The 23,185-nt window shown below is 44.1% G+C and overlaps 1 protein-coding gene and 2 long non-coding RNA genes across 15 annotated transcripts in view; 1 reads left to right on the top strand and 2 right to left on the bottom strand.

Moving 5' to 3' along the window:
- LOC309343155 overlaps nt 1-23,185 on the bottom strand; it is a 115,477-nt gene that overhangs the window by 34,849 nt on the left and 57,443 nt on the right. The window lies entirely within an intron of this gene.
- The window catches only part of LOC309343158, a 79,647-nt gene that overhangs the window by 4,233 nt on the left and 52,229 nt on the right, over nt 1-23,185 (bottom strand). Inside the window, exons 1-2 of one of the 7 annotated variants that reach the window (XR_014157129.1) lie at nt 12,912-13,127; nt 1,810-1,886 (exon numbers count right to left, since the gene is read on the bottom strand). The exons of 2 other annotated variants lie outside the window; for them this stretch is intronic. This is a non-coding gene — a long non-coding RNA (uncharacterized lncRNA). Of the gene's footprint in view, nt 1-1,809; nt 1,887-2,065; nt 2,129-5,727; nt 5,826-12,911; nt 13,128-13,902; nt 14,055-23,185 lie in introns of those variants that run through there. 4 more of the 7 variants (XR_014157130.1, XR_014157128.1, XR_014157131.1 and 1 more) reach the window with 4 other exon arrangements.
- On the top strand, nt 302-22,323 carry DUSP13B (dual specificity phosphatase 13B). 7 transcript variants are annotated; one of them, XM_081864427.1, is made up of 4 exons: nt 302-369; nt 18,227-18,418; nt 20,130-20,350; nt 21,907-22,323. In XM_081864427.1, exons 1-4 carry the CDS (start codon nt 317-319, stop codon nt 22,128-22,130), a joined length of 690 nt encoding a protein of 229 aa, XP_081720553.1. In that variant the 5' UTR covers nt 302-316; the 3' UTR covers nt 22,131-22,323. The 7 variants fall into 7 exon arrangements, with proteins under 7 accessions (XP_081720553.1, XP_081720556.1, XP_081720554.1 ...); XM_081864430.1 differs by lacking the exon at nt 302-369 and adding an exon at nt 5,739-5,840; XM_081864428.1 differs by lacking the exon at nt 302-369 and adding an exon at nt 13,402-13,430.

Below are 23,185 nucleotides of genomic sequence, written 5' to 3'. Positions count from 1 at the left end.
GGGGAGCTGTTGTGTAACCAGCAGCCTGGGAGGAAACGCCAGAAGAGTTGTCATCATCTAAAACAGTCAAGTGCAGTCAGCGGACCTGAACCACCCCCAAAAGGCAAGTACTTTTAAGCTTGTTGACAAATTGCTACTCGCAAATTCAGTGCATGCATTGCAGGGTAACACAACGCTTTCAGCATGGGAGCAGTCGGACAACTGTAGCTGTGCGCCATGCTGTGTTGCTTGTTGTGAAGGACATTCAAATAGAGAGTTGGTTGTGGAGTTGCCACTTCTTCGCAATTTGGACTGCACAACATGCATCGGTGCAAATATGTGGCAACCTGTCTGTGCAGAAGGGGAAATCCAGTGCAGGCTGTTTCAAGGGTATCTTTTAAATACATATATGAAGAGAGAAAAGCTTTAGCCTGGCTGATTTTTGACCCCCAAAGGCATGACCTTCTAGATACGTATCTGGAATCAGTGTTAGAAACCGAGATATGAGAGCTAGGACCTAAATGGCACCTTAAAACCTAGGCTATGGGTGCAACAACAGAATGTCTAGATGCACTTTTTACATATATAACAAGAATACAAAGCTGAAAATGAATGAACTGCAGCTAAAATATTATGTTCATTTTTCACATGGTCTAGTTCTGCCCACCCCCACCCCCCAATATTCTTAAGAGGGTCTCTTCTCCAGTCTTCAGAGAGTAGCTGGAAGTGGGGAGGCAGAAAAAGGTCCCCCTTTCCTTCCACTCTGCAGTTTTAATCTGAAATCTTAGGAACAGTACTGCGCCCAGAGCTCAGAAACTGCTCATGCTAATGAAATTCCCCGTCGCAAAATGCGCCTGGAATAATGGGAGTTTTGAACGCCCATTATTCCGAGTGAAAAATCTGAGTGAAAAATGTGCCTCCTTCCAAACTTCAAACCCCTAATTTCAGCAGTGAGGGCACCTGACAAATTGCTGCATATCTCGTTTATAGTTTCGTAACAGCAAGAGGGTTTCAAAACACTGTGTGAGAGCAGAGAAAGGAACAGATTTTGTGGGACTTCTAATGGCGCCTTTGGCAGTGACTGGCTGAGCTGCTCTAACGTCAAAGAGGGGCAGGGCAGGCAGTCATTGGCTGAGCAGCTCAGATCCTAAAGATGGGCGGAGAAGGAATAAAAGTCTATGGAAAGGAGCGCATAGGAGGCTAGGAAAAGTGGGGACAGGGGATATATATAACCAGCAGGATGTGATAAGTTGGGAGGTTACTGAGAAAAGAAAGTTGCAGTAGGTGATGTTCTGGAAGAATAAGGACAGAGGTGAAAGCTTGAGTGAAGAGTTTGAGAAAGGAAGGAAATCTGGGTTGGGGTGGTGGTGAAGAAACAAGAGAAATTCATATTGCTGCGGGGAGCTGAAGTTCACATGTTGATCTGAAACAAGTCCCATATTGGGCTTGTATTCCTTGAGTAGGATGCAAATTTCAGACGCAACCGTTTTGTCTTTTAAATGCACTGTTTGTGTTTGAGCATATTCCTAAATCTGGCAATTCACTTGGAATTTAAAATATCACATGTTGACATCCTGTTTTTCCATCTTAACTCTGAGATGTTTAGCAACAGATTGCTTGCCTGAAAAGCTGACATTTAAGAGCCGGAAAGATCCTTCCCCAACAAATTTGCTTTAGCTCTCGGGGATTTTGTGTATTTGTGTTTGAGGGAGTGAGAACATCTGATGGGCAGTGTCATATAGTGAATGTTCTCAAGCAAAATGGGATTTGCAGCATTCAGTGATTTGCAACTTTGAAGGAAGCCCCACTTATGAATTCAATTAGACTTACTCGCAGGTGTTATTTGATTGCATTTGTTTGCATCTTTACAAGCGTTCTCCTAGTGAGGAAATGGGCTGTCTGTAAGTCTATTTAAACAGGAAAGATGTTAAGATGTGGTATGTAAACTAAGCAAGATCGTGAAACTCAAACTAATTTCTAGAAATTGTCAGCATGATGTTCACGCTTATGCAAGCATTTCACATTCTTTGCTCAAGCTATCAAAGGGTTTATTTTTAGCAAGACATATTGGGGGTTGAATGTTCACTCTGTACTTGACGTTCCCTGTCTCTTAAAAAGTCGGCTTTGCACTTCCCACTTCTTCAAATTGCTGAAAGTTTTAAGGGCCAGCTTTTACAGGATTCTGTGGATGACTCATGTTGCCATTTCTAATACAGTGGTACCTCAGGTTACATATGCTTCAGGTTACATACGCTTCAGGTTACAGACTCCGCTCACCCAGAAACAGTACCTCGGGTTAAGAACTTTGCTTCAGAATGAGAACAGAAATTGTGCTCCGGCGGCGCGGCAGCAGCAGGAGGCCCCATTAGCTAAAATGGTGCTTCAGGTTAAGAACAGTTTCAGGTTAAGAACAGACCTCCGGAACTAATTAAGTACGTAACCAGAGGTACCACTGTACCCTATTTCTTTACAAAGATACATTGGCCAGGAGTTAGCAGGCAGACTCCGAGAGTGATCGTACTCATCTTTAAAACAGCTGCTGTTGTCCCCCAATAATAAAACACAGAGCTCCTGTGGCTACTTTTCCCCCCAGGTAACTGCATGGAACCGAATACAGTGGTGCCCCGCAAGACGAATGCCTCGCAAGACGGAAAACCCGCTAGACGAAAGGGTTTTCCGTTTTGGACGTGCTTCGCAAAACGAATTTCCTATGGGCTTGCTTCGCAAGATGAAAATGTCTTGCGAGTTCCTGTGGGTTTTTTTCCTCCTCCCCCCCCCCCCGTAAGACAGAGTTGTTCCTCCTGCCTTTGGCTTCGAATCAGCCTGATCCCCTCCCCATCTTTCCTTTTCCTTCTGTGATGGCACCCCTATTTGGGGACTTCCCTGGCTTTTTTTCTGGCCCGTGTAGGACCACTCTGGATAGCTGGACTTGGTGAAGATTTGACATTTTCTCCCCTCAAACAGTTTTTGATCTGGGCTTCCACTGAAATGAGGCTGCATTTTAAGTTGTACTTTAATCCTGTTTTTAAGTTGTTTTTATACCTGATGTTAGCCACCCTGAGCCCAGTCTTAGCTGAGGAGGGTGGGGTATAAATAAAATTTATTATTATTATTATTATTATTATTATTATTATTATTATTATTAGGTTGGCAGGAGCTGGGACAGAGCAATGGGAGCTCACCCCATCCTGTGGATTTGAACCGCCGACCTTCTGATCAGCAAGCCCAAGAGGCTCAGTGGTTTAGACCACAGCGCCATCCGCATTCTAGATCTGCACAACTGTGTGTCCCAATCACACAGAGCTTGTGCATTGGAGTTTTTCTTCAGATAACTGCAGGCAACTTGTTGTTCTTTGAAACAGGAGATCTAACATCAGGGTGGGTTTAAAAGTGCACTCCACTACAAGCAAACACAGTAATGCCCAACGTGTGAGAACTGGGCTTGTGTGTCTCAAAGGCAGTAGTTAGACATTACCCAGCATCCCCGCATACAAAGACTACTAAATTAGCGTGGTTATATAGGAAACTTGTTTTAAAAACAGCAGCAGCAACTCTTAGGCAAAGGTAATTTTGCAAATTGCCTGTGAAAAAAAAGCATGAATTGCAAATAAGCAGACCTTCCAAGTGTCCCTATTATCCAGGGACCATCTTGAATTTACAGAAGCTGTCTCGGTTTCTGATTTGATCCCAGAATGTCCTGCTTTCCCTTAAAAAGTTACCTGACCATTAGGTCCAGTCGTGGCCGACTCTGGGGTTGCGCTCATCACGCTTTATTGACCGAGGGATCCGGCGTACAGATTCCGGGTCATGTGGCCAGCATGACTAAGCTGCTTCTGGTGAACCAGAGCAGTGCACTGAAATGCCATTTACCTTTTTACCTTCCCGCCAGAGCGGTACCTATTTATCTACTTTCACTTTGACGTGCTTTCGAACTGCTAGGTTGGCAGGAGCATGGACTGAGCAACGGGAGCTCACCCCGTTACGGGGATTCGAACCACCGACCTTCTGATCGGCAAGTCCTAGGCTCTGTGGTTTAACCCACAGCACCACCTGCGTCCCCACATTTCCTTAGGAGGTCCCTATTTTCATCAGAGAAATGTTGGAGGGTATGGAGTTATGTCACTCCCCAATACAGGAGATAAGTAACTATACAACCTTTAGAAGACATCTGAAGGCAGCCCTGTATAGGGAAGTTTTTAATGTTTAATGTTTTGTTATGTTTTTATATATTTTGGAAGCTGCCCAGAGTTGTTGGGGCAACCCAAGCAGATAGGTGGGGTATTTATTATTATTATTATTAAATAGGACATCCCTATTTTCAGCCAAGAAACGTTGGAGGGTATGAAATAAGGCTGAGCCAAAAAGGCACGGTTCTTTTTGCAACCCATATTTGGTAGCTTCAAAAAGCACTGCCCCATTCAGTGTTATTTGGGAACTTGACGTGAAAGGGTGGGCAGAAGCATTTGCCCATTTGGTGATTTCAGAGTGAGGGCGGTTAGCTGCTGTGGCCCAAACCTCAAGCTTGAAGGTGGAGGAGGAGCTGGCTGAGTCTGGGGCTGCTGTACCACTGGCTGAGGAGCCAGACTGGGTTCCTGATACTGAACCTGGTGGTCAGGAACATGCAGCTCCCAAGCCAGGGCCCCCAAGAGATCCTGAGCCCCGAGCCCAAACTCTCTGAGGAGCAAAGTACTTTCCACTCCACCTTGCTTGGCCACTGGAGAAGTGCTTTCCTTCTGGTTAGATAGGGGCTAGCCCTTTAAGGATGTACACTCGTCAGGCAGAGGGGTGGAGCTTAGGAGAGGGCCTAGTGAGACATCAATTCACCTCTGGACTTTCTTGGAGTTAGTTGCTCCTTTGGAGCTCTCCGTGGTGCTGCGACCATCAGCTTGCCTTTCAGAGAGAGACCTGCTGTAGGCAGAAAGAACATCTGTGCCTTGTTTGGCTAGGATCACCCATGTTGACACATAAGCCAGATGCGATTGACTACATAGTATCATTATGTCATCACATTCGCTATAGGATCCCTGAGTGGTCGGGATCACATAGCAAAGGAGAAAGAAGGCTGGCTAAGAGGAGGAAAGCTTGTCAAAGTAGCAGGAGCCTGAAAGCAGATACTAAATCAGTATTTCCCAAACTTGGGTCTCTGGCTGTTTTTGGACTACAATTCCCATCATCCTCAACCACTGGTCCTGCTATCTGGGGATGATGGGAGTTGTAGTCCAAAAGCATCTGGAGACCTAAGTGTGGGAAACCCCATCCTAAATGAAAGCAAACTTTTACATTATTCGAGATACATTGGGTTGCAAAATGTAGGCACTGCACACTCTGTAGAAATTAACCTTAAATAATAACAATGCCCAGTGTTCATGTAGCATATTTAAAATGTTCTCTTACAAGAACTCTAAAAGGTAGGGTAGTATTATTATCCCGCCCCCATTGCAGATGGGAAGTTGGGCCACTTAGCGAAGATCACCTAGCGAGTTCAAGTGAGATTCCAGAGACTTCTGGGCTCCCACCCATAGCCACTACACCTGCCAGAGTCCTGAACTGCACATTGGCAAATCACCCTGAGCATTTATCACAGCTCTAGCCAAGACAAAAGGTAAAGCTCTTCTTTACGATGGATTTGCAGGGTTTTATGTTGTCCCTTCAGCTAGCTGCCGAAGCCTCCTCCCTCTATCCTTAGCAATCCTCCGTTGCCTTTTGATATCCTCCCGTCAGCTCTGCCACTTGCCTTTCAGTACTTACCACCAACGCTGCCTTGCTTCTGCTTTTTGTTACATCTTTACCCTGCTGTTTCACTGTCTGTGTGATGCAGGAAGCAGAAGTCGCAAGTCTCAGAGCTGCCTTTTGAGATGCAGGTAATTATTATGTGCATCTGTTATTATGATCTTGGCTTCGCTAGGTGGAAGGCATGTTGCTGCCGCTGTGATAAATTTGCAGCCCTGCTTTCCTGAATTCCCTTTCCCTTGATACCAAGCGCAGACTGCTTCTAATTCCATCTTATTTTTTTTAAAAAAAATCACACACAGTCTTAATCGCTGCCACACAAGGCCTCCTACTAAATATATTTCACAGGATTGAAATATAAAGGATTGGAGCGATTATTCAGAGAAAGCAAATTGCAAGTGGGGAGGAAGAAATCAAATGACACTTCTGTTTCCCCCCACATTCCCTGTGAGTCTAAAGAGACAGACTGCTCAGGTTTTTTAGATTTACAGCAGAGAATTGCTTAACCACAACGATGGAAACCAAACCAAGAATATTTATAATCTAGCACAGTCTCTCTGTACTACTCCCACAATTCAAGTATTCACAAGTCCAGGAGGTATTACACACTTTCCATAATTTCTCCAATGAAAATAGGGATGTCCTATTCCATAATAATAATAATAATAATCCACCTATCTGACTGGATTACCCCAGCCACTTTGGGCAGCTTCCAACATATATAAAAAACATCATAAAACTATACAGGGCTGCCTTCAGATGTCTTCTAAAGGTTATATACTCACTCATGTGACACACACACACACACACCCGAGCCAAGGAGATAAAGAGATAACACATTTGCTTCCAAAAAAATCTCATTTTCTAATTATATTGTTAAGTATCAAATATTCAGAGAATATTCCAGCACCAGTAATTTGGAGAGTATGGAGTTATGTGAACCCCCCCCCCCCCGCAAGCCAAGGAGATAACTCCAAACGGTCCAACATTTCTCCAAATGAATGGTAATGGAATATTCTCTGAATATTTGATACTTAACAATATAATTAGAAAATGAGAATTTTTGGAAACAAATGCGTTTTGGTTCTAGAATCTATTTGACCCCTCCATGGTGTCCATCTCTAAGATGGCTCTGTCCACATCCGTATAGTTTTGCGGCGTTTCAGGATAACCAGGAACTTTCAATTTCTGCCATACAAACTAGCCCCTTCAGCTCTTCCACCTTCCCTTGCAAGAGCCTCAATTATTCCTTTTCCCTGCCACATTGCTTGGACTAAACTCTCTTGCGGCCACATTTTCTTCCTTGCATCTCAGGGCTTGGTAATGAATTATGTCTCTGGGAAGAGGCAGGTGGAGATTCCATCTATTTCACCGCATCGTTTAGCTTGCACTGCAAGGATGAACTAGCTGATCCCCGGTCCCTCTGGGCTGGCTTGACCTTTGTGCTAATTTGATTTATTATTTTTAGTGCATTATGCTACACTCAGCCTTCTCGACTGTAGCAGGGGCTGTATGCTAATGATTTATGGGAGACATCTGGGATTCCACGGGCTAGCATACAGGTTGTGTCACTGCTATCTGAGAAGCCTCCATTGATCCGTCTCAAAAACCCAGCAAAGCAACAGAGTGTCAAATTCCAATCAGCTTCAGTTCACAAACCCTAATTGAACAGGTGGCTACGACTGTTCTGGAGTTGACCGTATCCCATCTTTTAAGAATAAAATGAGAAACAGACGAAATGCTTTCGTCCTCATTTCCCACCAAAAGATGATCTCCATATTCTCTGCCTAACTAACAACAGCAGGGAGGAAAGTAATTTATGCCCCCCTGCTCCAAAGGGGTGGAAAAGTCTGAGTGCCTTGATTTTGAGATAAGATGTTTGGCCCTCCTTTGCCATAAAATATTTGTCCAGGGGTGGGTCTAAACACAGGGGGAAACAGCTAGAAATAAGTCAGAAATTAGATCATTTTAACAGAAGGGAAAAAATATCTATAGAAAAATCATGCTTGGAAATTTCCTGCTCTCTGGTGCCATCTGGTGTTGCATGTATATAGCACATTCAAAACAATGTTTCTTTACTAATGTTAGCTGAGTCCCAGGCCCCATGTGGCTGACATAAGTTAGTGCTGCCACAGTCAATCAAAATTTTCATATTTGATTGCCTCCCCCCACCTTGTTTGGCTAGGATGGTCCATGTGAAGAGTCCAGGAAGCCCACCCTCATGTTGCCACATAAGCCAGATGTGATTGGCTACATAGTATCATGATGTCATCACATTCACTACAGGATCCCTGAGTGTTTGGGATCACACAGCAAAGGAGAAAGAAGACTGGCTAAGGGGAGGAAAGCTTGCCAAAGTAGCAGGAGCACAGCCTGAAAGGAGATACTAAATCAGTGTTTCCCAAACTTGGGTCTCCAACAGTTTTTGGACTACAATTCCTATCATCCCTGATCACCGGTCCTGGTAGCTAGGGGTGATGGGAGTTGTAGTCCAACAACAGCTGGGGACCCAAGTTTGAGGAAACACTTTGGAGTCTAGTCCTTATTGCTTCCTCCATCAACATATTGGAAAGACTGTTGCACACTATCCGGACACAGGAAAAGGTTAAGGCCGAGAGAGATACTGGGTAGTCTTGCATCAACCAGTGAGCTTCATAACTGAGTGGGGATTTGAACCCAGGTTCCACTGGCTTGAGTCTAACACACTTCCACATTGCCACATTGTCCTCCCCAGACCTTTTTGATACGCCCGATTGTGACCTTTGCAAAAAGACCATTGTTCTCCTGTCGAGGCTTGTTGTTGTTTAGTCATTTAGTCGTATCCGACTCTTCATGACCCCCTGGACCAGAGCACGCCAGGCACTTCTGTCTTCCACTGCCTCCCACAGTTTGGTCAAACTCATGCTGGTAGCTTCGAGAACACTGTCCAACCATCTCGTCCTCTGTCCTCCCCTTCTCCTTGTGCCCTCCATCTTTCCCAACATCAGGGTCTTTTCTAGTGAGTCTTCTCTTCTCATGAAGTGGCCAAAGTATTGGAGCCTCAGCTTCAGGATCTGTCCTTCCAGTGAGCACTCAGGGCTGATTTCCTTCAGAATGGAGAGGTTTGATCTTCTTGCAGTCCATGGGACTCTCAAGAGGCTTAGCCTTTTTCAATTGCATCCAAAGGAACGGCAGCAGCTCAACTCAATCTGCCCCAGGCTGCCCTCCAAAGGCACATGAACCGAGAAAGGCATTTATACGTTGTTCTCACTGTTAGCCTCTGTAATTTCGTTTGACCTGAACTTGCTGCCAGATCAGCTAGCAGGCACTGTGGTAAGTTGGGCAATAAAATAAATAAATAGCATGCTGGGGGATAGGGCAGTAAAAAGATTATTCAGTGTAGGGACAAATGAGGTCAACAGAAATAGGGTTGTCGTGGATATATATGCAACAGGAGTTGGCTTGATAGAATAGTCAGAAAGTCTCTTAAAAGACCATATTTCCTAGGGCAGCAGTAGAGAATCACTGGGACTCTAAATCCCATCAGTCCCAGCCAGCATAGACAATAGTCAGGGATGATTGGAATGGTAGCTCAGCAGCACTGAGAGTGGCTGCAAGTTCCCCGCTGCTACCCTGGGGACTCATAAACAACTGCAGTGGTACCTTGGTTCTCAAACTTAATCCGTTCCAAAAGTCTGTTCCAAAACCAAAGCGTTCCAAAACCAAGGCGTGCTTTCCCATAGAAAGTAATGCAAAATGGATTAATCCCTTCCAGACTTTTAAAAACCCCTAAAACAGCAATTTAACATGAATTTTACCATCTAATGAGACCATTGTTCCATAAAATGAAAGCAATAAACAATGTACTGCAGTCACACAATCAGTCAGTCAGTCAGTCAATCAATCAGTAGCTGAACTGGGTTCCACACAGTCACAAAAACAAAACAAAAAAGCTGCAAAAACAAAAACGCAAAATAAATAGCAAAAACAGACAGACTTCAGCATAACACTCAAAACAGAAGTGTGGCACTCAAAATGGAAGCGTGGCACTCAAAATGGAACATGTTTGGCTTCCAAAAAATGTTCGCAAACTGGAACACTAACTTCTAGGTTTGCAGTGTTTGGGTGTTCCAAACTGTTTGAGTACCAAGGCATTTGAGAACCAAGGTACCACTGTAGACCTCAAGACTGATGCCTCGTTTAAGAGGGTGGTTTTGCTGGAAGATCTATTTCATTGTCCCAAGTATAGACAGAAAGAATCCCCCAGTGTCTTGCAAGGAACACAAATTGTTGACACGGTATTTTACAAGCATATTCAGAATCCTTGTGGGGAACAGAGTAGCCATAAGACCTTGCTCCACACTGGAGGGGATGGGACAAGATGGAGAGAGAAAAATTACTCGTTGCTAATAATATGCAATGGATAATTTAAAGCTGCGGTGCAGATAGATATGCCCTCAGAACGGCCAACTCTAGTTGGAAATGTGACCTTAAATCAAACAGATGCAATTTCTCGAGCGTTCTTGCTTACTTTGGCCCTCGGGTTCACTATAAAACTTGGATCCAAATTATGTCTGAGCATACTGCAGCAGGCATCTAGCCAAAAATATCTTGTTTGACTGGAAATCAGTTAGAAACAGAGGCATTTTCACAAATTGTATTGAAGCTAGTCCAAATACTTTTGCAAGCCTTTGCCCAACTTTTCTGGAATCCTGCTTCAACCAGTTTTGAACCACAATGGTTGTAGGAGCATAAGTCTGAGAGATCAAGAGACAAAGAATAAGTTAAAAGTTGGCCTAAAATATCAGGCATATTAGAAGTGTGCGTATACATTTTTGGGCAGACTTCATTAACAAACTGGTACAGCAGACCGATTTAAAAGACGAGAATAAGAAGAAACTAAGAGAACCCAAAATTGGCAGAATCATCCAGAGGATTTATGATCAGCTCATATTTGGAAGAATCGCCTCAATCCATGGACCATTTCCTCAAGAGAAAACCTACAGCTCCCTCTTCAGTGCTTCGCTATGGAAAAGGAAAAGTCCTAGTGAGATATTTACCACTTTCTGCACCCAACCAATCATATCCCACTCAGCTGGTTATAACAGCGGTCAAAAGTCAAGTACATACTGTAGGTGGCTGGATGTACTGTTCCAAGCACACTGCCAACATCCTTTGACTGCAATAAACTCATCTAGGCTGAAGCAACCAGAAGGGTCTAAGATATTGTATAATTGTCCTCCATTCAATATAGTAGTAGTAGTAGTAGTAGTAGTAGTAGTAGTAGTAATAATAATAATAATAATAATAATAATAATTTATTTATACCCCATCCAGCTGGCTGGGTTTCCCCAGTCACTTTGAGCAGCTCCCAACAGAATATTAAAAACACAATAAAACATCAAACATTAAAAACTTTCCTAAACAGGGGTGCCTTCAGATGTCTTCTAAAAGTCAGATAGCTGTTTATTTCCTTGACATCTGATGGGAGGGCGTTTCATAGAGAGGGCGCCACTACCAAGAAGGCCCTCTGACTGGTTCCCTGTAACCTCACTTCTCGCAGTGAGGGAACCACCAGAAGGCCCTTGGCGCTGGATCTCAGTGTCTGGGCTGAACAATGGGGGTGTAGACGCTCCTTCAGGTATACTGGGCCGAGGCCATTTAGGGCTTTAAAGGTCAGCAGCACCAACACTTTGAATTGTGCTCAGAAATGTACTGGGATCCAAGTCGGAATGGACGCATGGAAGTGATTTTCTCCTCAAGGTACTTTGCAAATATGTCTCAGCATGGTACTGAGAGTTCAGGTAAATTACCTGGCAGGAGGCCATAAGGAGGAGACGACTTGAAAGAGTTCTGCTGGTTGCCACTCCGAAGATGCAGTGGTGGCAGAGAAGGAACCTGAATTTGCTGCCATCCCTACCGCAGATTGCCACAGTCAGGAAGCACAGGCAAGCTGAGGAGGTGAAATCCAGATGTGAATGACATGATTGCCATCAGCAAGTCTTGCTGTATGTGGAAATAGATTTCTTCCCTCTACTTTCCATGGAAGTAGTGTAACTAGGGTGGGAAAATGGGGACACTCGTCCTGGAAGCTGGGCAACAACCCATTCCAATAGTTCATATAATGCACAGAAAGTTATTAAAATAAGTTTACATCATGTTTCCATTTCAATATATAATAATCAGACATGTTTTTCACAAAGGCAGGAGATGGCTTAGTCAGAGGCTTAGGAAGTGTCTGCAACCTGACAAAATAAAACAAACCCACCCACTGAATATGGCTGGCAACGAAGGAACGAACTTGGAATTTCTTGATCATCATCATCATCATCATCATCATCATTTTATTTCTATGCCGCCTTTCCATAGTTAAAAACAATGCTCAAGGCGGCTTACAGCATGACCAGATTTACATAATTACCAACATAACAAAAGTCATAAACAATAAATAAAACACATCTGAAAGTACACAACCAAATGGAAAACAGTTTCCACATAACTTATAAAATCTAAAACTAAGAACACAGCTTAATATCAATCACAATTTAAAATGACATAGATAAAAAATAATAATTTTTTTTTAAAACAAAACAAAAACAGCAGCAGAAGCACTCCTTTATGGAGCCTGTCAGGCCCTGCTTCAAGCCAGGTGGAGAGAAGCAGGGCAGGGCCCCTTCAGGCTCCCAGTAGGTCAGTCCTGATAAGTTCACACACTTGCTCCAGATTTTACCCAGCACTCCCTGAAAAGGTCCCTCCAGGGGTCACTCCTTTTCCTTTTCCTTTTCCTTTTCCTTTTCCTTTTCCTTTTCCTTTTCCTTTTCCTTTTCCTTTTCCTTTTCCTTTTCCTTTTCCTTTTCGACTGCCTGCACTCTCGTATCCATTTACCCGAGAGCAAATTCCGTTTAACTCAATGAAACTCATTTCTGAGCAAACTTGCATAAGATTGCACAGCCTACATCTTTTCACCTATTACATATAATCCTTTGAAATTGTGTTGTGCCTTGTTGGGAGGGGGGGCAGAGAAGTGCGTGCAGTCGGGAACTTGCCCAAAGCGTAGGAATGACAAGCTTTTGGGACTATTCGATGCTCACTCTAATCCTCTAATTCCAGGGTGCCTCGGGAATAGCTCCTCCTCCTAGAGGCTTATGTGACAGGGGAGCACTGCCATGGCTGCAATCATTTCCCTTCCATTCAGACTGAGTGACAGGGACTGTCATTCCTACTATTGTGTTGCTGAGACAGGATTATGGCTGCGTGCCCTGCTCAGAGCTGCTACCCACGGGGACAATTTGGAAGCTCAAGTTGATACGCAGCATCAGCTGCCTCCTCTGATCCAGGCTGGGTTGCTAAGGGCACATCTCACCAGCATCAGACACTGGTTCGAAGCTCTCTTTTCATCGGCCCCAACCAATGACTTTTGTGTGTGTGTTGTGACCTCACAAACCATGTCCTATGTAGTGACATCACAATAAAGGCAGCGTACTGCGTGATGCGATAGTAACTCACCATGACAGCAGCCTTTCCAGAGAAAAGAAACGAGCAGTAAAAAACAAACACACAAATGTCCATACCAAAATACACATAAAACAAGCAGCAAAAATAGCCATTTGGTTTACAGATTGCCAGAGATGTGGGAAGGCTCCCTGAGAAGGTTCACATCTTATCCGAGTTGTGTATTGTTGCTGTTTTTAAGCTGCCCTGAAAGCTCCCAGATGCTTCACTTGAAAAATGAATCTTGCAATGTGGGTTGAGTTTCATTTTAACATGCACTTGAGACACTTGCTCCTTGTTTTATATGAGGCTGCCCTTTTCAGATCTGAGTTCAATGGACACAGGGACTATCACATTTAGTTTGTCTCACAATCTCAGTTCTCGAGACTCCAGATGCTGGTTTGTTCATCGTTTTGTGCATTTATGCCCCACCTTTTCCCAGGGAGATCAAGATGGGGCACATGCCTCCTGCCCCCAAAAAACCCATAATATCCTCACAGCAACCCTGTGAGGTATGGCTAGGTCTAAGAGACAATGTCTGGCCCAAGGTTGCCCAATGAACTTCACAGCTGAGCAGGGCTTTGAATCTTAGTCTCGTGAGTCCCAGTTTGACTGGCTAACCACGACACTACACTGGCTCTTAGCTGTAGCTGGAAAGTGATTCGATAGAAGTTTCTATTTTAATATAACAACCCCCGAAATTTTCCTAAAATTAGGGCTTACCTAAACTTTCAGCAGTAATTCAACAGCACTTTCCAAATGGATGGAAGCCAAAATAACGTTCAGCAGACAGTTTTGCAGCCGCTTTAGTTACAGGGTCCCATCTTGCAGTCGTTGCCCTGCCAAATATTTCACCCTCTTCAAAGGAAATACGGGCTGGAGGAGGAGAATGGATTGCAATGCCTGGCCGCCAGTCGTTTCTTTGCCTCTCCTGCCAAAAAACCAAAAGCAGGCTGTGGGGATCTCTCTTTCTCCAGATGATGACTTCAGCAACACCAAGAGCTAGGCAAGGACACAATTCCCAGAGCAGGTTTGAAATGTTTGTATTTCTTCGCAAATGCCGGTGACATCATCGGCACCAGAGGACTTGAACTTCACTTTTGGCATGCGAAAGCCCTCCGGGTGATTTTTACACCAGGCGTTCCTGCTCTTGATGGATATTGATGTAACAACGCCTGTAATTAAAGGATTGTATATATAAAGGATTGTAGATATAACACATGCAGATGTAGTTAAATGCATCTGTGTTAAAAGAGCACAGAACATTTTTAACTGGGCAAGGAAATATGCAACCAGTGACAAAATGTTTCAGAGCTTTCAGCAACACAAAAGCAAGGGAAATTAGATGCTTGTCCCTGGATTTGTCAGAGTGCAAGCTCAAAACAACATTAGCATGGGATTTGCTGGGGTACTCTATGCCATCACTTGGGCATTGCATCTTTATATCTTCTTCTTTGGCGATCACTTGTAGCCTAGTAAGATTGTCTTCCATGAACACGGTCTTAACAGTGAGTCCGTAAGTGACTGTGGAGGCCAATTCTGGATCCACACGTCCTTCCACTGTGGGGACATAGGTTTCCAGGCAGGAGTTGATCACAGCGAGAGTTTGTCAAGCATGCCTTCCTCTTAGCACGTTTCTCCCTTTCGTCTTGAGTTTGAGCATCTTCAAAGTTCATGACACCTTTGGTAAAGGCTGTTCTCCAACTGGAGTGCTCACAGGCCAGCGTTTCCCAGTTATCAGTGTTTATACTACATTTTTAAAGATTTGCCTTGAGAGAGTCTTTAAACCTCTTTTGTTGACCACCAGCATTACGCTTTCCATTTTAAAGTTCGGAATAGAGTAGTTGCTTTGGAAGACGATAATCAGGCATCCGCACAACACGACCAGTCCGACGAAGTTGATGTTGAAGAATTGTTGCTTCGACACTGGTGATCTTTGCTTCTTCCAGTACACTGGCATTAGCTCACCTGTCTTCCCAAGTGATGTGTAAAAATTTTGGAGACACCATTGATGGAATCTTTCGAGGAGCTGGAGGTGGCATTTATAAGTGGTCCATGTTTCCATTGTTTCTTTATATACAGCACACTGGCTCAGTGAGGCAAAGTATGGAGAGTGAATTGAACTACCCTGAGTATCCTTTGGGTGGCAAAGCTGCATGGAAATGGAGAAAGGGTGGGGGGATATTTATTTTTTGTTCCTTTAAAAAGAGCAACAGAACTCTGGCACCAGCCACCTACATTTCATTGCAATAGGTTCAAGGGTAACAAAAGCAAATATTTATTCCCACTATGCAATTAACCTACAAAATTGGCTACTACAGATAGCTGGGTTTGGTTGTTTTTTTAAAGGGGAGACAAATTTCTGGAGGATAGGCCTGCTCATCTGTGTACAAAGAGGATGGAGACAAAGAGCAGGGTGCAGCCATCAACGATGTGCTTCCATAGGGATCTTCTGGCTAAGCTAAAGTTGGGAGCAGAATGCCAGACATCACCGTCTGAATCAGCAAGACCACTTTAATGTAGGCGCAAGTACTGGCTAAATGGAGCAAAGTGTGAGCAGTGGTAGGGAGACCAGCAATGAGAAGTTGGAGTTTTATAGACCATTCCACAACACGATCAATAAAATTAGCTTGATGTGCAGCTGATGGCCAACTTTCTCAACACACTGGGAGACCTCACGGGTAGCTCTGTCCACTGTGGGAAATTCTCAGACCTTGGTCTCCCTTGTGCAGAATTTTAACCCTGTTAGCCAATGGGCTTTGAAATGGCAGGCGTAAGCCCAATGGTCTCGCAAGGTCACCCTGAGAAAAAGTGGGAACAAGGAACCTCTCCGTGGAGAGTGTTCAGGACCCTCAACAAATTACAGTCCCCCAAGGTTCTTTGCAGGAAGCTGTGAGAGTTCAGCTCTCATAAAACCGATACGTTTGAAAGATCAGACATGCTCCACAGGGAATATTTCCCTGCATGGACACTACAGACACATAGCCACCGAATACCAGGGGACCCAAATTAATTATGGCTCTGCACCCCATTGCATCTGGTCACCTTATACCAATCGTGTAAGTGGAATGAAAGCTGCTTTTCGAAGAGCCCTCTCCTAAATCGGGAGACGCTATTTGGATTCCAGCTGCTGGGGAGATTCTCTTACAAACAGTTGGCTGCTCAAATACTTCTGCATCCCAAGAAACCACCGGTGGCTCGGCTTTCAAAGCCAGCCAGCCCTACTCCAGTCATCGCTGTGGGCTGAGTCATTTTGCTTCCATCTCCGCAGCACTCCCAACAAGCAATAAATTATGGCTGCAGGGAGGCAGTCGGGTTAAGCAGTCAGTGACCAGCCCCAATAATGGCCACAAGATGTGAAGTTTGTGGAAAGGAGCCATAATGGAAAGAGAGAGCTTTTCTTGGAATGGATGGTGTCGGTCTGGGCCTCGGGGGCGGGGGGGGGGAATCTCCCTGAAGCCTGTTTCCTGCAAAAAGCCTAGTTCTTCTGAGGCATTAAACTTTAGGATGTGCCCCTTAATAGGGGTTCCCACAACTGACTATTCCTCCATACCAAAGTTTCCACTGTACAAAGAAACTAAATACTATGGCAAATATCCTGGCTTTTAAACCATAACCTTTCATTTTCCTATGTGTAGGGAATTGTTTTATAATTAAATTCCTACCCTGTGGGAAAATGGGGTTTAAATGTTTTAAAGAACAATAAACCTGGAAACATTGCTAATCAGTGAAGCTAGCAGGTAGCTGGCATGATGTGGCTTGCTTTGCTGGTTCCAGATAGTAATCCAAGTTTCTAGACGATTTACAGGTCAGGCTCAAACAAGAGCGCATTGCAATAATCTAACCTGGAGCTGACCACAGTGGAAGCAGAAATGGAATCAGCAGCAACCCCAAACTGCAAGCCTATTGGTCCAGGGGATTGAGAAGAAAGTTAAATATTTAGGAGTATGGATAACAGTTAAGAGTACAGTATAAATATTTTTAAGGACACCTATACAAGAACTTGGAGAGAAAGAAAGAAAAACTTAGAGGTGCTGGGAAGGAGGAATTCATTGCTATTGGGAAGGATACCAGTAATTAAAATGAATGCATTGCCAAAATTTTAATTTTTATTTCAATCAATACCTTTGATCAGCAATGTGGGATACTTCAAAGAATGACAAAAACATATTACTAGATTTATCTGGCAGGGGAAGAAGCCAAGAATAAAATATAAATTGTTGGCAGATTCTAAAGACAGAGGTGGATTCTCTCTACCAGATTCAAGATTATATTATGAGGCATCCTGTCTATGCTGGCTAAGGGAATGGATATTATTTTTTAAAATCGATGTTTTAGAGCCTGAAGGTCATGATAACAGGAATGGTTGGCATGCATATTTGTGGTATGAGAAGGTTAAAGTACATAGAGCTTTCTTAAATCATGTCGTAAGAAAATTTGTGTACAAGGTATGCGAAAAAATATAAAAATTTACTTGAATCCATTTCTAAAAGACCTCCAAACAGTGGGGTCAAAACTGCTACCGCCTCCCCGACACTAGATGGCAGAAATGAGATTCTAATTAGAATCCCCAAATATGGCCTGGATTCGAATGCTCCCCCTATCCCCAATTCATAGAATTGGAAGGGACACCAAGGGTCATCTAATCCAATCCCCTGCAATGCAGGAATCTCAGCTAAAGCATCCATGACAGATGGCCATCCAGCTTCTGCTTAAAAACCTGCAAGGAAGGAGATGTTTGTAGCAACTCCTACTCTTACAGTGCAATCTTTAATTAGTATGTAACTGCTTTGAAGCACTGGTTAAAAGTGGGAACAACAAGAACAGTAAGACATAGAAGATCCCCAACAGTATACCATGATTTCTTTGACTGTAGGAACTTCAGGGTGGTGGACATGATTGGGCTGACAGGGAAAGACTGGTCCATGGTTATTCCATGAGATTTATGGCTAGGTAAGGATTTGATCCAAGGTCTGCCCAGTCTAACTCTCAGACCACTGACTACCATAAGGTCAAATGAGGAAAGTCTCTCTTCCTTGTCTTTCAGAATGTCTTGGAATTCACTAAATGGGGACGACTTGAGGCGCCCCAATATACGAAGAACTTCGAGCCTCACTTCCAGTAGCCAGGGGAGCTATGAAACACCAGAAATGGGGGAACTTCAACGTATGTTGTGGACGCCCATTCCCTGCCGCGGCAACGTCAACGAAGTCTGGCCTAACCTCTACATTGGAGATTTGTAAGTAAACGGGCTTAAAGGGATGACAGAGAACAACAAAAATTGTGCTCCGGCGGCGCGGCGGCAGCGGGAGGCCCCATTAGCTAAAGTGGTGCTTCAGGTTATGAACAGTTTCAGGTTAAGTACGGACCTCCGGAACAAATTAAGCACTTAACCCGAGGTACCACTGTAACCAAATCCATCCATTTCAATAGGTCTGCTCCAAAGATGGATTCGCTGGCTATCGCCCAATTTTTTTAAAAAATGCTTTTGTGCTTCTGGTGTTTTCACAACTTCATTGTATTCCAATGCGAGAACATTTGGTTGAGAAGCAAATTGGAGCCTTCCAATAAATAAATAAAATGCCAGCATCAGTGTTGGGGAAATCCCAGACATCCAGGCACCATGCTGAGTGGTTGCTTAAAAGCTTGGTTCCTGCTACTAGGGTGGGGGTTTGTTTTGTTTTTTTGCAATTAAAAATGGGACAATGGCATTTCAGCTATTTGAAAGCATTTCCCAACACTGAAGAGTAACATCTCTCTTCCCAACTCTGCTTTTCCACTCCAATACATAAAACCATGCAGCAAAAACCATATGAATAAGTTAAAAACAGAAATCAATTAACCGTGATGGAAATATGTATTCTTAATTGCCTGCATAGGCCCGGAGGACCAAAAAAGTTTTCAGGAGGCATTTAAAAGCTGAAACAGAAGGTGCTTGCTGAATGTTGGCAGAATATGAGCCGATGACACAATAACTTGTTGTTATGAAGTGAGCCTCACCAGCTTGAGGAACAATGCTCCCGTAGATGATTAAGGTGGGATATAAGGGTTCAGGAGATCCCCTGGACCTAAGTTGTTCAGGGCTTTGTAAATTAATGCAAGGAACTTGAACCTGGCTTGACCTTGCACAAGACATGTGGTTTAGTCCGACAAAAGGCCTCATTGCACACCAGACTTCTGGTCAAACAGGTTTGTTGTTGTTTAGTCGTTTATTCGTGTCCGACTCTTCGTGACCCCATGGACCAGAGCACGCCAGGCACTTCTGTCCTCCACTGCCTCCCACAGTTTGGTCAAACTCAGGCTAGTAGCTTCGAGAACACTGTCCAACCATCTCATCCAACCAGTTGCATCATGAAGAGTCGGACACAACTAAATGACTAAACAAACAAACAAACAAACAAACAGCACTCCTCCCCATATTATTTGCAAAGGGGTTTTTTCCCCCTGGAAGCAAGAAACATGGAAATTAGCACTAAAGCTTTACCTTGTTCTGCTATACTTGCAGAAGAGGTGTCTGCGTGGTGCAAAAGCTCAATATAATGTGGAAGTTAACAGTTAGGGCAAAGTCATGAAAATGGAATAAAGCACCACATGGATGCAGCTTGTCTGGTTTTCTACAGAGGCGTTTCCTAAACTTGGGTCTCCAGCTGCTTGTGGACTACAATTCCCATCATCCCTGACCACTGGTCTTGCTAGCTAGGGATGATGGGAGTTGTAATCCACAAGCAGCTGGAGACCCGAGTTTGGGAGCTATGGGTCCCCAAACCAGCAAGGATATTAAATCTAGCATGGTCTAGAAAGTTAGCAGTTAATACGCTAGTTCATAGACACCATATTAGCGCTGGATGTGGGGAACCTGCCTGGCTAGAGATTCATTGTGTGGTCTTTAAGGGCGAGGAAGGATGGATGCGACTAGCTCAAATCTAAGCCAAATACTCTTTCCCCCACAGATATATAGCCCGTGACATAGAACAGCTTCGCCGAATGGGTATCACCCACATAGTAAATGCCGCTGCTGGAAAGTTCCATATTGACACGGGGGCCAAATTCTACAAAGACCTGTCCGTGGATTACTACGGAGTTGAAGCAGACGATGATCCAAAGTTTGATCTCAGCATTTACTTCCACCCAGCTGCTAAGTATATAAGAGCAGCGCTGAACTCTCCCAGAGGTAAATATAACAGGCAGGGCAATCTATGTCATCTCTGGGGTCCTGGCAGCCTTAGTGCATTCAAAGCGCAGGTACGAAGCGAGTGGCTAAAAGACTGGCCCCGGTCCAGGAAGACCTGGGTTCAAATCACTGCTTAGCTATGGAGTTCGCTGGGATGCCTTGGGCAAATCCTTATCCCACAGCATCCCTAGTGAGGTGAGATGATAAAAGGTCTGGAAGCCAAGCCTTATGAGGAATAGCTGAGGGAATTGTGTATGTTTTAGCCAGGTATAGCAGAGACTGAGATGAGATATAATAGCCATCTTCAAATATCTAAAGGGCTGTCCCATGGAGGGTGGAGCAAACTTGATTTCTCCTGCTCCGGAGGCTAGGACTGAAACCAGTGCATTCAAGCTACAAGGAAGGAGGTTCCAGTAAACTTCAGGAATAACATTCTGACAGCAAAAGCCTCCCCACAAGAGGTGGGGAACTCTACTTCCTTGGGGGGCTTTAAGCAGAGGTTCGATGGCCACCTGTCATGTATGATCTAGTGGAGATTCCTGCATCGCTGGGGGTTGGACTTGTTGATCCTCAGGGTTATTTCCAGCTCTACAATTCTATACTCAAATGGTCCAAGTGTCCGTGAGAGATGCAAGAATCATTTCCCCATTTAATCCTGACTTACCTCTTTCAGTGGAAAATCCATTAAAAATAACAACTCCCCTGTGAAAATGGTAAATCTGAATGAATTTGGATGAGGAATTTGGGACAGAATTCTGATGAGGACAATAATGTGCGGACACTATCTTTGCTATGCTCTATGCCCGTATAGTGGCATTCAAACGAAAACCAAAGGTTTCCAATCTGTACTTTTTGTGCTTTCCTTGTTTGAAGCTCACACTGCAACAGAGAAGCACACAAACTTAGATTCTTCAGCATGCCAAGTCAACACTTGACATTTCAAAATCACAGAGAGACACCGAATCATTTTGAAATCTAAAACACCAAATTCAGATAACTGAACCCTCAGAAGGAATACCCAGCTAGACATCTCTGTTTGTCCCTTCTTATACAGCTATATTAGGGATGGGACTCTGGTTTCTTCTCATGTCACTGAAGGGAAATAGCCCCAGGAGAATTAATCCTCCTTTGACATAGCTAACTAGGAACTCTCCCTTTAACTGGTGTGGCAGGAAATAGCAGCTGCATTGCAAAAGAGACAGGACAGAATTGGGGCTGAGCTCTTCTGCATTTTGCCATCCGCACAATAAGACCCACTTTTCATGAGGCAGCTGGATGAACTGGTAGGTCTTAAGATTTAACAGGCCAAGGGGAAATGACAGAAAGTTCTGATATTTACTGGTAAGAGTCAGAAAAGGCATTGAATCAACATCCATATATCATAATTTGCTGGTGAAGAAGGCACACCAGAATTATGACACGAAGATTTTTGACATTCCCCACTGGGTTTCGCAGTCTTGACCTACTGGCAAGTCTCAACATATACCATACCAAGAAACCTGGGGTTTTCGTACCCTGACATATATGCGATGCTCTTGTCTTCTCTTCTCTTGCAGGCAAAGTACTAGTTCACTGTGCCATGGGCATAAGCCGCTCTGCCACCCTTGTGCTTGCCTTTTTGATGATCTGCGAAAACAAGACCCTCGTGGATGCCCTAAAGTCTGTGCGAGAACACAGAGGGGTCTGCCCAAACTCTGGTTTCCTCAGTCAGCTCCGAGATCTTGACATCCGGTTAAACAGCGAAAGGGGAAGGTCAAGAGGTGATGCCTTGAAACTTTAGCTGAAGGGTGCCCTGCGCCGTGGCTCAAGAAGAAGAGGAAAGTCAGAGAGACAAAAGGAGGCAAGCCTCAGAAATACCTGAACTCTGAGTCTGTGTTAGAAGAGGTGTCTGGGCAGTGAAATGAAAATAGTGAAGTATTTCTTTGATGTTAGAAACTAAGTCAAGATTAAAGGCACACCAGACATTTGGCATACATGTTTTTGATTGATGCATGGACAGGTGAGGACACTGGTGAAAGGGCCCATAACTGCAACAGAAGAATTAAATATACAAAGGGAAAGAAGGCAAGGCTAGGTTGGGGCAGAGTCAAAACAGGAGGGGTTTCTAGAGGAGAGCAAAGTGATCATAAATCAATAGCATTATTCGGTGAAACAAAAGGCTTGAGCAAAGTTATTCTGTTGTTTCCAAGTCTGGCAAGAACATTGCCAGTTGAGCATTTCACATTTCAGTAAGCTGGACACAGCCAGCGGGAGAAATTCAAAGGAATCCATGCACAGAAAAGCATGAAATAAGTACATTTATTTAATCTGGAGCACACTGGTGGGCTGGGACCCACAACTGAGAGGTGCCCCAACCTAAGGTGGGGTTGAATTACTGGCACCACTGAATTTGTCTTACTCTAAGAATTGTTCTACAGCAAGGGTAGCCATTGTTGGACTACAGTTCCCATCATCCATAGCGGACATGGCCAATGGTCAGGGATGATGGGAGTTAATTTTGTTTTGTTTTATTTATTAAATTTCTACACTGCCCTTCATCTGAGCATTACAGGACAGTTGACGATAAGAGAGACACTAAAATACGTACCATAGTAACCAACAAAAACAGCTCCTCCATACACTGTTTAAAAGACCATTGATAGTCTAATTAGCCAAAGGCCTGGGAGAAGAGGAATATTTTTGCTTGGCACCTAAAGGTATGTAGTGAAGGTGCCAGGCGAGACTCCATGGGGAGAGCATTCCACAAGTGAGGAAACACTGCAGAAAAAGTCTGCTCTCATGTTGCCACCCGCCGGACCTCTCGCAGAGGAGGTGCACAAGTTGTCACCTAACAAC

This window comes from Podarcis erhardii (genome assembly GCF_964252035.2).
Source record: "Podarcis erhardii genome assembly, chromosome: 5".
NCBI lineage: Eukaryota > Metazoa > Chordata > Lepidosauria > Squamata > Lacertidae > Podarcis > Podarcis erhardii.
This window is presented reverse-complemented; position numbering and strand designations above follow the sequence as displayed.

Excerpts from the sequence above, each read along its gene's own strand:
- DUSP13B (XM_081864427.1), top strand. The coding sequence starts at position 317 with ATGTGGCAACCTGTCTGTGCAGAAGGGGAAATCCAGTGCAGGCTGTTT. Across the intron at positions 370-18,226 it reads CAGTGCAGGCTGTTTCAAGG|AATGTCTTGGAATTCACTAA; the intron begins GTATCTTTTAAA and ends CTTGTCTTTCAG. Across the intron at positions 18,419-20,129 it reads AACCTCTACATTGGAGATTT|ATATATAGCCCGTGACATAG; the intron begins GTAAGTAAACGG and ends TTTCCCCCACAG.